This window comes from Rhamphochromis sp. 'chilingali' (assembly GCF_963969265.1).
Source record: "Rhamphochromis sp. 'chilingali' genome assembly, chromosome: 12".
Taxonomy (NCBI): Eukaryota; Metazoa; Chordata; class Actinopteri; order Cichliformes; family Cichlidae; genus Rhamphochromis; species Rhamphochromis sp. 'chilingali'.
The window spans coordinates 823258-840555 of record NC_137939.1 but is presented as its reverse complement, the minus strand read 5'-3'; the positions used below and the strand labels follow the sequence as shown (position 1 = coordinate 840555).

General features: G+C 41.0%; 1 protein-coding gene across 1 annotated transcript in view; it reads left to right on the top strand.

Annotated features, from left to right (window-relative positions):
• Positions 1-17298, top strand: part of cacna2d3a (calcium channel, voltage-dependent, alpha 2/delta subunit 3a) — a 141738-nt gene that overhangs the window by 77178 nt on the left and 47262 nt on the right. The window contains exons 9-12 of the mRNA XM_080897817.1: positions 5327-5416; positions 6028-6141; positions 11737-11815; positions 15414-15547. Of these exons, the coding sequence (XP_080753943.1) occupies positions 5327-5416; positions 6028-6141; positions 11737-11815; positions 15414-15547 (417 nt within the window). The remainder of the gene's footprint in view (positions 1-5326; positions 5417-6027; positions 6142-11736; positions 11816-15413; positions 15548-17298) is intronic.

The following is a 17298-nucleotide window of genomic DNA, read 5'->3' as shown; positions in this document are numbered from 1 at the left end:
TAAATAGACTGAGACTTTTATTATTTTTCTTTAGGGCCAAAACAACTATTCCAGTCATTTCTTAGTTCAGCTGCTGGAAGTTACTCTTATAATTTGCTCAGTGCAATTTTAGAGTCAAGAGGACTTTAGTCTTGAGGTGACGTTTGTGTGTCCTAACGATAGGAAATATTCTAATATTCTATAATCCGAGCGAGAGATGGTAGCAATAGGAATTATCAATATCACTTATCTGTTTGATTCCTTATTGAGCTCTTATCGATTCTCATTCTCATTCTTATTGCTCCGCTTTGAGAGTCACCACCATCTCTAACCAGCATTTTACAGACATTACATTCATGCAAATGAATTGTATACTGTGTGCTCTAACGTTTGTGTATTGTGGAGAGAGCTTTCCCTTCTTTATTGTGATCGGTGTTGGGGTACTTACTCAAAAAAAGTAATGTATTACTAATACCATCATATTATTTAGGTATGAACAAAAAGCCGACAACACAAAACAAAGATGCCAACCAGCACACATACTTTAAAATGATTCTAATGTAGAACCATGAAAAGGTCGAAACTGAGGCTCATCAGTTTATTACCTGTTGAAGTTCAGGGTCGGCTGCTGGGAAGGCGTCTGTATTCACTCAGCTTTAGCGCCTCTCTGGGTTCTTGGCTAGCTTAGTGTTAGCATGCTAGCTGTGGGTGCAAGTGCTTGCAAAGAGCTAAGTTATGTTAGCAGTATATTGCAGTTGTTTCTGTCCTGGATGCAGCTTGCAAACTAGAGCAGGGCGACATGGCCAAAAATATTTATCACGATATATATTTGAAAATTTGCGATAACGATATAACTGACGATATAATTGATGCGAGACAAAATACAACTCCACAACATTACTAGTGCAAAAAGACAACCTTCCATTTATTTTCACTTAAACAAGAAGCTGGTTTTTATGTACATTAAAGCTTTATAAAAATGTAACAGTGCAAATGCAAATTCCTTGCTGAAAGTTTAACCAAAAGGCATTTCCAGTAGAAATGGGCTGACATATCCTGAGCATAACCATGTATAATATCCACTGAAGTTAAAAAGAGGTGCTTTGCAACATTAAACTGCAGTGTGCAGTACGCATTTTTCGGACCATAAGGTGCACGGGATTATAAGGCACATTAAGCGAAACAAAGCAGTCAGATAAATCAAACTTTATTAAACTCATTCTTCTTGCTTCCTCCACTTCTGTACCATTGATTCATTAATGTTGAATTCTCTGGCAGCTGCTCTATTCCCATGTTGTTGCAGTATATTAATGACTAACCTCGTATTGTGGATGGATTATCTCAGTTGTTCTCCTGACTGAAGTTTGGTCCGTTTACAGCATCCTGCCATGCGATTGCATTTGTCTCTAACCATGAAGAACCTTCACGTTAACTTTTATAAGTGGAAAAGTGTTAGTGTTCGTCCTCCAGCTTCACTGTTTATGTTATGCTAACATAGCTGTGTCGCTAGCGATCACGTAGCACATCATTATATAGCAGCTAGCCCAACTTCAGTAACCCTACAAACGTCACTGCTGTTTAGTTTCCTGTCTTCATTTATGTTGGAAGTGATAGCAGAGCTGTACGTTTGATTTTTTTCAGAAATCTCTCAGTCAGAACATGCTATATCATGCTTAGGTAACTAGCGAAACTAGCGAGCTAACTTCCGCTAGCTTCCTGCTAACTTCTAACTCCGTTAAATGTAATAACTTTTGTTTTCATGGATGCCTGGAAGTTAAACTTTATAGTTACACCTGGTAAAGCAGCAATGCTGATCGTTTTATTAAAGATGAAAGAATTTAGACAGTTTTTAACTCTAAGTGATGCTGCAGTGTTGTTTGACCTGAAGCATACGGAGTTTAGGACCCAGATTACTCCCAGATTTAAGAGCATCTTAGTCCGACAAATACGACAATAACGACGGCCGCTTGCATGTTCTGCAAAAAAAATGTGCTTTGTTGTGTATCTGACGGACAAACACCAAACCAGTTCCACATCACTGAAGTTGCACCATTTTTACAAACCAATTCTGGTTCATCTGTTTCACTCAACAATCGGCCATGTGCGTATGAAAACAAAGGCATTGCGCATGCGCGTTTTACTCCCATTCTATCGCGATATTTCATTTTCCTATCGTTGCCTAACATTATACCGGTATTACCGTGAACGGTATAATATGGCCCAACCCTATTGCAAACCAATTTGCTCTTGTTCTTTTGTGCAAAAAAATAAAAGTAATGTCCATATCCATGTTATTAGTCCTTTATTTATCCAGGTTTAAAATCTCATTGAGATTAAAAATCTCATTTACAAGAGAGACCTGGCATCATGGCAACAAAAGTAAAATGTTGTAGACTGCACCACTGCTTTCCTCCTCTAGAACACAAACGGACAGCTGATTGTAGCACAAGTGCAAGTGGAACTGATAGGCAGGCAGACTAACAATTCCAAGGATTTTAAATACTGGTTACTTACAAGAACCATTTCTCGATTCCCAGTCGTAGCAAAAAGGAGCGTGTTCATGTTAGGAGAGGTCCAACAATGGACCTCTGAGAAAATTCACATGCAAGTTTTCCTTATTCAGATTCATAATTACAAAGTTACCTGAAATGGTCTCTGTCTTATAAATATGCTCTGAACTTCAGCACAGCTAGAATATGAGAACTGCACTCTAACTGTAAATTTAACATAAACTTACAATGACCATGGGCTTGCTTAAAGCTATGTATGTGATGTGCTAATCAGATTGGTGTAGTGAGACTAGCGCGAAGGAGTCCGGTGCTAGAGAAGTACAGTGTTTATTCATTGGAGTGCATTATGTTTGCATAATAATGTCAACATGGTGCAGTTCCTGCTATTATTGAGGCATGATTCCCCTCGTCATCTCTGAGACTCTGATTTATGCAGCATAGACTGCATCAAAAATCTGGTCTCCCCTAAAACCGTTAAAGGTTCGTTTCAAAAATTCAGTTGACTTCTATTCTTACATTCTCAAAGTCTTTTGACACAGCTGTTTTCTAGCAAATACACTGACTGCCTTCCATGCACTACATGAAAGTAGTGGGTTTGTTTAAGTTAGTTTCTGTTTACTTTGTAGTGAGTGTACACTTATGCATATGGATTAGCACTGTGTGTTTAATTTCAGAATGTAGTTTACTGTTGCCTGAGTCAGCCAGCTGAGAGGGGAAGGCAGTCTGCAGCAGTAGATAAGGCTAATGTCTTCTGTTTCAGCTGAGGGCAAGAAGTAGTCGTCACTCTGGAGATTTAAACATTCTGATCTGACGTTCGAAAATATGTTTTTTCACGCCCAACGTGAAATGTTGGGGCAAAAACCCACATTAAGTTTTCATGTGACACACATGAATATGACTACATTAATAGTATTTATTTGTCCATATGCATGTCAACGGGTGTGTAAATATGTGGAGGTCATTCATGTCTTGTTGTCATTCACATGTGCAGTAGTTTTACTCTAAAGAGATATTTTAAAGAGATGATCTCTAACGTCATCTCTTTTGGACTTTGTACAAATAGAAACATGTTTGACTTACGCTGGAATCTGAAGCACTGATTGTTTGCTATCTGAAACAGACTGAACTTAGGATTTAAATGACTCTTGTGAGCAGAAATCTTTTTTTCTTGTGTTTAGTAAGAGAAAACTTTCAAACTATTGCTTTGAGCAGCGCCTGTTGATTTATTTCTGAAACAGACCCGTTTGACTCGCTTCTTCAAGCATTGCTCTTCGTTGTTCAACAACGGCCCTTTTTTGTGCAGGTATCGGATTTGCATCTGTCCTCACGTTGATTTAAATAACTTATCATAGCAATCAAAAGCTTTGGCTTAGCAAGCTGCAAAATTGAGATATTTTGGTTAATCATTAAAATGTCCTTGTACCCTGGCTTCTTTCATTTCACTGATACGATCGCTTTTAAGAATCAAAGGTGTCTGAAGGATTGAAGAAGTTTGATGTGCAATGCACATTTCTGAGCCTTTTGGTGCAGACAAAAGGTTGGGAACATTAAGCATTGCATTCACACTGACACACACATTTTCAATCTGCCACTTTAGTACACTGCTGTGCCAGGAATTGAACATGGCCCGCTGTGCTGAGAAAAATCACTTCAATCTTAGCTCACAAGCACACTTGCAAGCAATAGGTAAAGTTTGCTATGCTCCAGGGTACAGCCTTTTTTATCCACATCCATGGATAGCTTATCTTTTTGCCGATTGAAACAGCAGAAGTTGGTTTTGTATACACATTTATCTGTACATTGCACTTGCATTATATGTGTGTGTGTGGGTGTGTGTGCTTGCTCCCAAGAGGGCAAAGCTCTGAAATGGCCTTATGTTTCTTATGACCCCCCCACTGTGTACCAAGAGACTTTGGTCCTCCCATGAGTAAGGAACAAAAGACAGGAAAAGATGACGATAGTGGTAGAAAAAAGGGAGCAGGGGGTGTAGGTTTAGTCTGTTTCTAAATCATGAAACCTGGTTGCATTCATGGCTTATCATGCCTCGATTACCAATGGCAAAACTGATATATGTAAACGGGTCAGGATGGAGAATTGGTTTTATAAAGTTGCTGGATTTAGCAAATCTCAGTAGGAAGTGTTCAAAATGGCAATTACAGGATCTAAATATCTATGAATAGATTATACTGGATAATGGGGACTGTGTGTGTGTGTGTGTGTGTGTGTGTGTGTGTGTGTGTGTGTGTGTGTGTGTGTGTGCATACGCCATGTATTTGTTACCCCAAGGCTGTTACAAGTAATGAGATGTGTACATGAGACCTGTTCAGTTGCTGAAAACATTAAACTCACCATGAATTGCTGGAGAAATAATGTATCCTTTGTAACGCAATCATGCCTGTGAGCAGATGCGCACACACACACAAACGCATGTATACGCACATACCCGGTGCAATAAATGACGTTGAGCTAAAAGCAAGAGAAGGGAAACTGGTCATTATGGTTTTTTCAGTCAGTATGTGAGATTTCACTTCAGTATAAGGGGGGAGTTTGCCAGATAAACTGGCTCAGGACTGAATTGAAGAGCCCATTAGACCATTGATGCAAACTCTTCACACATAAATGATGGCAAACCAAATTCAGTAAAATATTTTCTAGGATAGGAACAGTGAAAAGTAATAACTCTGCATCTTGTTCCCCTGCTTTTGTAGCTATCTCTTGCCTCTGCCTTTGTTTTTTCTTCATAAAGACCTATAATTCTGTCTCCTTTTGTGGTTTTGTCACTTTAGTTCTCTGCTTTTTTCAGCGAGATTGTAATGTTCTCAAAACCTTTTCCCCAGCATTTCCGGGAACACCTCGACAAGCTGTTTGCTCAAGGCATCGGGATGTTGGATATAGCTCTGACTGAGGCTTTCAATCTCCTCAGTGACGTAAGTAACGCACTCATGCACGATCGCGGTCATACACGCACACAGACGCACTCTTCAAACACGCATACACATCAGTTTTATGCATAAAATTAATTAGGGTTGTAATTAATAGCTAAATCAACTGATTCATGCAAAATCCAAGTAAACAAGGCACTCGATGACTCAGGTTACTGATCTGACATTTCCTAATTATGGACATGTAATTAATCAAACAGTCATCTGGACAAAGACAAAGACACACAATCTAAATATCTGTATTTCAACAGCATGTATCTTTTAAAGTGTACCCTGACATGCTGCATAGTGATGCCTCGCTGTAATTTTATCTCACAGTAGCCCTTCTACCTTGCGTTCATGCATGCGTATTGAAGGCATGCTATTATAATTCCATTAACTCACTGTTACAACACAGTTAGCGTCCATGGAGAGTCTTGTGATGATACATTATAAGCTCTAATGGGAAGGAAGTGGAAGAACTGTGTGTTAATGAATGAACTGGTTACATTTACATTTGACTGGATGAGAGCTTTTTGTTCTTTGATCATCACGTAGTAACCCTCTGTTTTTCTCCTTCTTTGTCTTTCTCTGTCTGTCTGTCTCCCGATGTCTAGTTCAACGAGACTGGGAGGGGCAGTGAGTGTAGCCAGGCTATTATGTTGGTGACAGATGGGGCAGTGGATACATACGATGCCATCTTTGCCAAGTATAACTGGCCAGAGAGGAAGGTAGTGTATCAGAACACACAAGCACACACATCATATTATTCTGCAAATATGTTCCAAGACAGTCGGGGCAACTCATCTCAGTTTCCCATTATACTTTGGTCACAACGTCATGAGCATGTAACCATGTATACCAGTGTTTGATGAGAAGTGGAGAGAGGTGGGCTAATCCCTCATGTGGCTATGAATGACTTCTTAAACGCACTGTTGAGAAGAGCACAAGTCTTTCTGACCCAACGTTAAAAGGAACCCCTGAGATCTAATGTGCTTTCAAGTGCACTGTACTGCCAGACATATTTGCTCGTCTGCCTTCACATCCATATGAACTTGACTGACATCCCATTCTTAATCCACACGGTTAAATATGATATATTATCCCATAACAGCTTCAGCTACAACAGCTTCAACTATTCTAGGAAGGTTTTCCGCAAGATTTCCTCGAGAATTTTTGAGGTTTGCACTCAATTCATCCTAAAGATGTCAGGACTCTTCTGCAGGCCAAGTTCTCATACACCAAACTCACAAATTGTTCCCACAAAGTTAGGAGCATGAAATTGTTCAAAATGTTTTGGTATGCTGAAGCACTAAGATTTACTCTGAGAGGCTGAACTCCGCATCATAATCCCGCCTCTGCCAAACGTTACACTTGGCTCAATGAGGTCAGACAAGGACCGTCTCTCTGTAAGTGTGATTCGTCACGCCGCACAACATCTAATTTGACGTTTGGAGGTCTGTAGTGATCGACTCTTTAGAAAGTGTCCGACCTCTGCACACTATGCACGCCAGCAGTTCACATGGTCCAACACTTCATGGCTGAGTTGCTGTTGTTCCCTATCGTTTCCACTTTGTTATAATACCACTAACAGCTGATTGTGTAATATTTAGTGTAGAGGACATTTCACAACAGGTGACATCCTATCATGGTACCACCCTGGAATTCACTGAACTCCTGAGAGCGACTTTCACAAATATTTGTAGAAGCAGTCTGGATGCCTGCTTGATCTTATTTATCTGCAGCAATGGAAGTGACTGGAACCCCTGAATTCAGTCATTTAGATGGGTGAGTGAATTGGCAATGTAGTGTACATAAATCAACAGAAAGAATGAGAAGAGCACTGTTCTACAGGGTTGGGGCAATGACTTCTAGTTATGCCAAATTATTTTGGAGATTATGTATGGGGATTTCAGGAGCAGGAATCCTCCGAACCCGCTCCTTCCGGTTGTCATCTACAGAGGTTCCCCCAGTTCTGCAAGCTGTTCATTCTCGTTTACGTGCCCACCCTCCCTCCTTGTTCTCAGTTTTCTAACTTCTTCATTTCTATGTAGCACACGGGGATCTGCCAGGCCTGGGCGCCGTCGCCAGTCCCCTTCGAGGCCTTTCCCACACCGCAGCTCAATTCATGTCAAAGCATTTACCTACTAAAGCACTGTCAAACCTAAAATGAGGACGTGGGCCCAGCTAGTAAATAACTAAATTAGAAATACAGTTGCTTGAGAAATGTTCAGTGTCTTGGTAAATCTGTCTAAAAAGACCACTAAGATCACAGTTTTTCTGTGTGGTTTTCTGTTTGTGCAGTAAATCTTTTTGACAAGCAGAGGGCATTGAGTGGATCCAGTGTGGGATCTTTTTGAAGTAACGGCCCCGTCGAAAAAGACAACACACTTTTGCTGCTGTCCTGCAGTGTTGCTGTGGTTCTTTCTGATCTGTCACGAAATGCAACCGAAGGGCAGAAAAGATGGAGGAGGAGACAAAAAAGGGTTATTCTAAGGTCTTTTCTCTCTAAAGGAAAACGTTTGAAGCTTAACGGGTCAATGATAGAAGTATCGAATGCAATAGTACATATTCACTGTTATCACACACTGTATACAGTACACATACTGTAAAAGTGAATATGACTTCAAAGGACACAAACAGTTCCTTTACCTCAGGTAAATCCTAAATGCTTTGAGGTTGAGAGGAGAGGCCTTTGACATTAGGCAGTTAAGACATATTTTTAGTCATTTTTAACACTGACTCTGAGTAGATGTTTCTGTGTATCATTATGGATGCCTTTTAGTTACTATTAGTGCCACACTTGCACATTGTGTTTCTGCATGTCTGGTACAGTCTGTATTAAAACTGCCGAAAGCTCTCCCCCCCCGACAGCTCAAGGCTGAACATCAGTGAGCAGAGGGGACAAGGCTGCTAGATAGTTCCATTTAGAAGAAGCCCCACTGATAATAGAAGTCTTCAGTCTCTGTCACTCTCCTCAGTCTGTCCCCCCCACCCCCAATCTCCCACCTCCACCCACCACTGCTGTTTTTTTAATGGATTCCTTCCAACCCATCTTAGAGCTTCACCACTGTTGAGAATCGCACCAACTATACAAACAGGCTTTGGCAAGTGTGAATGCTAAAAACATGATAAATGTCTGTATTCAGACAGCATGTGTCACACAAAAAGATCATAAAGGGTTGATTACCATAAGAAAAAAACAGCCGTGATAAAAAGTCTAAAACATTTCTTCCTGTTACAGCAGCGATTATTTTCAAAGTGATTTTCTCTTAATGTTCAAACGTTAGCTTATTTTTCCTTCACATTTTTGAAGCAAAACTTACTAAAGACTTACTAAAACCAGCATCACACAAATATTCACATAACCACACCTGTAGGATGAGCGTAACCATACAAAACACCGACATGCTCTTTACATACCCTCTCATACACATGCTTATCCACTCTCCTAGCAAATCAAATCTTTTAAACACAATGCAGCACTTCCTGTGACCATACAGGACTGTGAGATGGAAATCTCAGCGTTGTTTGAAGTGCCTTTCAAAAAATGAGGGAAAAAGCCGACGGCATTGATTAGAACAATCACGAGTCCCTTGACTTAAAACACTGACAATTTTCTGTCTGTAGTGTTGCCAAACTCTATCTATTACCTGAGCCTGTAGCCTGCTGAGTTGTAAAATCCCCAGACAGCTAATTTGTGATCAAATTGTTTGGCAGGTGAACGGCCCTCGGGGACAGAAACCTGGGATGTGCCATCAGTGTATTATGTAAACTGAATACGGTGTTCCAAGCTGGAACAGATTAATGCCAGTTAAAGTTGAACACTGTGTACATGCGCTTAAAAAAAGAGTCGACTGCCCGACTGCACAAATTCCATTAATTTGTATTTGCTGATATTGCTCTAGGCTGATAGCACTATATTGCATCCAATGACGTATTGTAATCATTTCAAGATTCGTTTTTTTGTTGTTTTTGTTTTTAATTAGTGCGTCACAGTCTTGTATCCTTTGCTCTTATTTCCTTTTCAATATACTGAAAGGTCAGGCGCAGTGAATCAGATGATTTGTTATTAGGAGACTTCCACTGGATGCAAAGGGCTGCACTGAATGTGGGAGCTTGTAGTGTGGCCGTAGACATAGCTGTAGAAACTCCTCGAGAGGTGGAAACAAGGCATCCCTGCCTATTGAAAGATGCTGCGCAGAGAGCCACATGTATAAATGATATACACACTGATATGCTGTCCTACACACAACAATGACCGTGCTAGCTTTTGAGTTGTCTTTGTGCACTGCCTATACCCTATCTGTCACCACCGTTTGGCAGTGCATCACAAGGCAACATCACCCTGCATTTGCCAACATTGTGCCTCGTTTTCCTAGGCGGTTGAGCATAACTGCCTGGAGAGTGGAGATTACTCAGCACTACAGCCTAGAAAGGACAATCCTTAGGCTCTCTCGTGACCTAGACTGGTGATACCATGAGCACTCATGTGTCAGTCTCAGTGTGTCTCAGCCTCACAATTTGAATTGTGAGACGCACTCATTGCAAGTTGAAAACTAATACTAGACCGGAAAAACGAATTCCTTGGAGAAGCCTGTGAATCAATATGTAAGACTTGCTGATGAAGCTTGTTAGATCCTGTATCTGAATTAAAATAGAAGAGCAGTGCCCACACAGACTGCAAACAGAAAAGCTTCTTTGACCAAATATCTTCTGCTCAGACACATGTAGGCTTACTGAATAGTGGCCGTATACAAACCATTTCTGTTTGCATGTCTGTCTTTGTTGCAAATTTGGATTCAGGTTAAATCATCGAGTTGATCTATATGTAAAATTGGCCCGTTTTTTTCAAAGTAGCACTTTGGCAGGTCTTAGACTTTGTTAAGTACTGAACAGAAACATCAAACCCCTTTGCTTGCTTTACTTACTCTTTCAAAAAATGTGTGAATGTTCTGGAGGACAGAATCAGTCATTAAGTTAAATGCTAAATATGTAAAATATTCATACATGTACTAACTGAAATTACATCCATATCACTGTCTATGCATACTGTATGTGTGTGCATGAATTTGCAGTATTTATATCCTGATGTGTCTGTTCTTTCGTGCATGTGCATTTTTTTCCTTGCATGTAAACTTTGTGCACTCAACTATCTTAAAGATTGCATGTCGTGGCTCAAGTTCTACAGTTTCTTCTTCTACCTCAGTTTTACCGTACTCAGCTGTAAACCTCGTCCATATTTAATAACCAGTCTGTTGCGGTTTGGCTTTCAGTGAAGTGAAACACATAATCACACAAAGAAAAGCTTACATGACACGTCTTTATCAAAGTCTTACATGGCGTTGTTCTGATTACAACAGCTGTGTTGTGTTTTCCTAACACTTTGGTAGTGTCAGTCAAATGGCTGAAGTTTGATGAATAGAGGATTATTGTGGTCTAGATAATGAGCGGTGAATGAAACAACTATGCTTATTCAGTGAAACATATTACCGTTATCAACAGACTGACATTATCTGGAAAAAAAACTATTTAGAACTGTCCATGGTCAAGGTGGTAAATTTACGTATTAATTTTAAAGACTTTTTTAGTTAAAAACAATGTAATAGAGAATGCAGTGCATACATATTCCAGGAAAAGTCAATTGCATCTATACATAAATGATATTTTTGCATAAATATTTGCAATTTTCAGACTTTCTGAGTTCCAAAATTGTATCAAATACATGTTTAAAACTCTGAGAGGTCTATGCACTCATGTGCATTCATATGCAGTACACACAGTACATGTACACACACAAACAGAAACATGCTGTCGGGGTTAAGGGAGTCAGTGGAAAATGCATATGCAATAGGCACAGCAGCTGCGCCCCCAGAGGCTTGCATCTGGTCCAATCTGGCAACAAATCTCTTTACACTCTCATACATGCACCTGCCAAATTCACCTGCTGCTGGAGCCAATGAGCCAGGGAAAAAATGGGTTTGGCACATAAGAGTAAAGAAGATTCTCCGTACTGAGCACATAAAGCTTTTTCAAATTAAAATTTGCGTTTTATCTTTTGTAATCACTGTAATTGCAGATTTTCAAAACATGATTTTTCGGTTCTTGAATAAAAAAAATAGCTGGAACTGAACATTTAAATTTAAAGGTAACACAATAAACTTTCAGGAAGCAATCATCAACTAGGAGACTTGGTAATCACTAAATGAGAAAGAATGAGTCTTTTGCCAGACGTTGACAGTGTTATCTTCTGAATGGTACCATGGCGGCCCCTATCAAATATGATTAAAATGAATGATGGGAGCTATCTGCTTTTCTTTCCCCAGGTCCGTATATTTCCTTACCTGATTGGTCGAGAATCAGCCTTCGCAGAAAATCTAAAATGGATGGCGTGTGCTAACAAAGGTGGGCTCTTCAAAGACGCTACTTTCTCTCTCCCTGTAATCTGTTTTGGTGGGGTAAAGTTGCAGCGTGTCACTGTCAGCTGGAGGAAAAGTATTACATTATGCAGCTCAGGATTTGTTTGGAGTTTTTGGCACATGTGTCTGTGTGCATACATACACTAGCATAGATGAGTTTGTCGGCGCTCATCAGCATAAGCAGGTGTATGCGACAGGAGGCAACGGGTTCCAGTTGCACAGGCCAGATGTGTCATATTACTTCTTCTTTGAGCTTAAAGTCCAAATGAATCATAGTGATGCGCCACTTTCGAGCAGCTTTCTGTGTGGTCATGGTTGTCTTAATGCGTAGAGCACTTTCCTCCAGGATCTATATTTAGCTGGGAGGTGGCTGACAGAGACAGTCTGGCTCCATTTCCTCAGGCTCCAGCAGATAAGACAGGCAAGTCACAGGTCACACAAAGGGTGTGTGTGTGTGTGTGTGTGTGTGTGTGTGTGTGTGTGTGTGTGTGTGTGTGTGTGTGATACAAGAACATCCACAGTGTTGCTTGGACGTGATATCAGAGAACCCATCCAGTGTCTTTGAGGATATTAGACGTCTGTGAGTATTCTTGTTTGGCTGTGCGCTTGTATGCGCTCGTGTGCGCATGCACCAGGGAATGCACATGTTGCCCTAAGGCTGTTGCAAGCAATGTGATGTACACATGAGACCTGTTTGGTTGCTGAAAACATTGTGTTTGTTTAGACTTGTGTATGTGTGTAATGCTATAGTACAGATGTTAATGTGTGTGACTGATGATGATTCAGGGGGATGACTGTGACTTTCTCTCCATCCCGGAAATGATGCAGAACAGTCTTCTGTCAAAAACTCTGCGTGGCCCAGAATATTAGCAGGACTGGAAATGCTATGAGTGTCACAGTGCAAGTAAAGCTACTTTTGGCTGCTTCCTTATTCACGAGGAGTCGCCAGAGCGGGTGGCGCCGCATGTTTGATTTGGCAGATTTTTATGCTGGATGGCTCTGATGTAACCCCAGAGGAATTTGTTTGGGATAGAAGTGGTGCAAGTATCAGTAAAATAATGTTACATGTTTTCACTAACTCTCAGCATTTACCGTATATTTACTATCCATCCATTCGCTTCCGCTTATCCTTTTCAGGGTCGCGGGGGGCGCTGGAGCCTATCCCAGCTAGGGCAAGAGGTACACCCTGGACAGGGCGCCAGTCTGTCGCAGGGCCAACACACAGGGACAGACAACCAGTCGCACTCACATTTACACCTATGGTCAATTTAGATTGTTCGATTAACCTATCTCCACAAGCTGCATGTCTTTGGACTGTGGGAGGAAGCCGGAGTACCCGGGGAGAACCCACGTGAACACGGGGAGAACATGCAAACTCCACTCAGAAAGACCCCGGCCTGATGGTGGAATTGAACTCAGGACCTTCTTGCTGTGAGGCGACAGTGCTAACCACCAGTTTGTTGCTTTGGACGGTCGATATTATTTATTAAACTCGTCCCCTTTCGCTACCTCTACTCTTTGCATCTTCACATTTCCTTCGACCTCATTCACACATGTATTCTGTCTTTTTCCTACTGACTCTCCTTTCGTACCTGCATACCTCCGCCTCCTCTCTGGGGTTACTTCTATCTGCTCCATATTCTCACTACAAATCGCCGTGCTGTCTACAAGTAACTTTAGTGTCGTTTCAGATGTTCTTAGCAATTATTTGCCAAAATGTGTATCAAAGCTAATCAACACCCCTTTATAAATTGTTTATTACACGTGCAATTTAACATCTTAATTGTATTCAGATTTAAACGCTGCATCAGTACTTGCCTTGTTGCAACCAGTGCAGGAGTAGTTTTCCTCTAGTGTCTTTTGAGTATTCTTAAATGTGGTATATTTCTGCAGGTAATCAGTACTTTTTTAAAGGCCATTTTAACAGGAAGCAAGGCAACATTTCTAAGTATTCTTTAAGTCATCTAGATTATTTTACCGGCTGGGTTGATGCGCCACATCTATCACAGATCTGTGTATTGTGTCTAGACTTCAGGTCCTTTCTCCCTGTGGAGTCAAAGTTGTTGCCGGGAAAGATGACCCCAACATCTATTTCCTCCGACGAGCTCTCTCCTAATAAGCAAAAAACTTAGTTTTGTTGTAAAATACTTTTACAACTGTGCACCAAGAAAGCGCTTCCTTACACGATGATACATTTTTCACTTCCACCTCATCCATTATCAGGACACCTTACGGGATCTTATTTGCTACATATGACCCAGACCAAGGTCATGTAAAAATATATTGATGCCCTCAACCTGTCCACACCTTGCTGAGGCTGTATTGTTTGTACAACATGGGTACCATCCACTGAAAGTTGGGAGCCTTCATTTTTCTTCCCCTGGCACCTGGCCCTGATGGCTCAGCTCGAAGGACGCCCTCAGCCTTCGAGAGGGAGCAGTAATTCTCGACTCACTACTGTGATGAACGATGCAGTTAGACTAGACAGTGTCTTTGTGTGTGACATGCGTCTGTATGTGTGTGTTCTCATTGCACCGTCTGGTGGAATAATGGCTCCAAATGCCTCTGAGGATAAAAAAGACCTGCAAAGGTTCACTTCCAGGTCAAGTTCTGTTAATATACTGATTACAGCAGTTATGTGATATCAGCACTTTTTTTCAACAATAGATTTTATTTTTAGTTAATTATTCTATTTTGGGCTTTACTATAGATATAGTTTTAAGATTAGCTTATAATCAGTGGTGCATATTATCAGATATTTGGGCTGGGTTGATGCGCCACGTCTATCACAGATCTGTGTATTGTGTCTAGACTTCAGGTCCTTTCTCCCTGTGGAGTAAAAGTTGTTGCCGGGAAAGATGACCCCAACATCTATTTCCTCCGACTATGATTTTCTACTTGAATGCCCAACGGTGATGGAGGCAGTTTGCTGTTTTTACAGCTGGGTGAAAATGTGGTGGGCTTTTTCTTTTCCCTTATTCATGGCGCCTCTGTCTCTGTCTGACTGCAATGCTGACTCTCTTCCTCTCGCTTTTTCTGAACCTCCTCCTGAGATAACAGTACATTTCCTCCTTCACATACACATTAGTATCATAACGATGGCATTGCCATTATGGGAGATGGAATCGCTTGTAGTTTAGCTGAGATATTTTTGGTCTTACATTTAGATACACATGCATATACATATACATTAAAACCCATGATGGTTGGGTCTTGCTTGAATAGTTTGCGGAGGATACTTTAAAAGTTAGTCATGCATTTAACCAAGTTTCCATCATGCAAACAGCAGGTCAGCAGCACTGCATCCCAGATGTAGTTAGTCTGCATTGTTATTAAAATAGTAGCAATGGCTTGGAATATGTTGCTGGCTCCATAAAGCTAAAATGTTTTTTCAGGCATCTGATCTGCCCTCAAACAAGCTTAGAAACACAGAGCATGTGTTTTTGGGCAGTAGTGAGTTGGACTTCTGAGCCTGTGCTGCCTCATTGTTGGCAGGATCTAACTTAAATAATTAATCTACTTTAATTAAGAATGAACAATTCTTCATTTCTGTTTATCTTTCTCCTCCACTTTTTGCTCAACAGGGTATTTCACTCAGATTTCCACACTGGCAGATGTGCAAGAGAACGTGATGGAGTATCTCCATGTTCTCAGTCGTCCTAAGGTGATCGACCGGGAGCACGACACAGTTTGGACTGAGGCCTACATCGATAGCACTGTGAGTTGAATATGCCTTCGCTTGCTACATAACTCCAGTTCACGTGGTCCTTGATAGCCTCACATATCCACTGGGCTGTTGTAGGCTTAGAAAACTCCATAATGGGCTGAATTGTTGTATACATAAACCACAGGACCTTTTGTATAAGTTCATATTGTGAAAACATGTATTTTGAAGGGGAATGAATTAAACAACCCAAATGAAAGTGATCGAGGGTGAAAGACGAGCAGAGGGCTGACAATGTTTTCTGCATTTGTACCTTTGACTGTGAATGAGTTAAATGAGTCTGTGTGTAGCAGATGGACCCATTAAGTAAACGAGCCTCCTGTGTGTGCTTGGGAGCTTTGTAGGGTTGCAGCATTTTCAACTCCAGACAGTCTTAGGAGAATCTTTTTTGGGGCATTGCCCATAGTTGACCTTTCCCGCATGAAAAAGTCTCACTTCAGATTTATTGATAGTGGAAATACTGTGCTTGGTTTAGAAGAGGGTGCCATCATACCAGAGCATGATGGGTCACAGTCATTTGCCTTTAACTCACCAGGGCATTTATGTGGGCTCTTCTCACATGGATGCAACGTTGCACAATTGTACTGGGGAGCTGCTATAATAAAGTAAATGTAATGTCTGATCTGAACGCATGGGGCATTTATTGTTCCCACATGTGCCATCATTAGGTAATGTCTAGAATAGTTCAGGACTTTGCTGTGAAAACTATGATTTCCAATCTCTAAATCTCCTATCACCATACTGGCCGACATACTGAGCATAAGCAGGTAGTGAATATTGTGAATTACAGTCAAAATAATAATATTTTCTGAAATCGTGCATTCGTCTCCTGTACATCCTCTATAGTTGAGTGGCAAAACATCCCGAAAAACCCCTGAATGATAATAACAGAGTTAAAAGGACGAATCCTCTGTGATCCAAAGTCAGCACACAACATGCTGCATCATTCACCACACTGGTCCTTCTTGGCTTACTGTGTTAGACACGCAGAGAAAATAGCAGGAGTTAACAGTTTCTGTATAGATTAAGAGTGTGAGAGCTTTGGCCATGTAAAGGCAAAGGTAAGTGCCCTCCACTAGAAATACCCACCACGCAATCAAAAAACCACATAAAAATAGACTCTTTTCTCTCAGCTATCCCTTATGTTTTACCCTTTCCTGTCTTTCTGTGCTCATTTGTTTCTCTTTGTCCTCATTTTCCCTCCCATTTATCACAGAAGTGCATACACTCAGCGCTGACCTAACACGTATAAGGAAACGCTTACGTTTTCTTGCAGTAGGAGTTACGGCACTTGAGTGTTGATTCCTCTCTGCTGCGGCCCTTTTGACTATAAAGTTTGCCTCTCTTGAGACAGTCGCTGTTTTTAAGTTGTGTTCAATGTCAGTGGATTGTATGTGCCCACTGGCACTCCATTCAGTGAAAATTGCACCGAAAGGCTTTCTGACACTTATCCACAAATGTATTGACCCTGTCTCTCCTCCTCATCGTCATCCTCCTTCTCACCTCCTCTTCCTTCTCAATCTGTTCTCTTTAGCTCCCCCAAGCACAAAAGGTAAATGTGGTTTGAGGTCATTGGTGCATTGTGCTGTGGTGAGGCCTGCTGTGTGTCATGTGCATTTCTTGTGCATGTGCGTTTCGGTTTCTAATATCTGTGAAATGAACTATCATAGCGGCTCGTGGCATTTTCTTATGTGTCGTTGTCATATGTTGTTTGTCAACTTCCTGATTGAAGCCATGCCTCATGG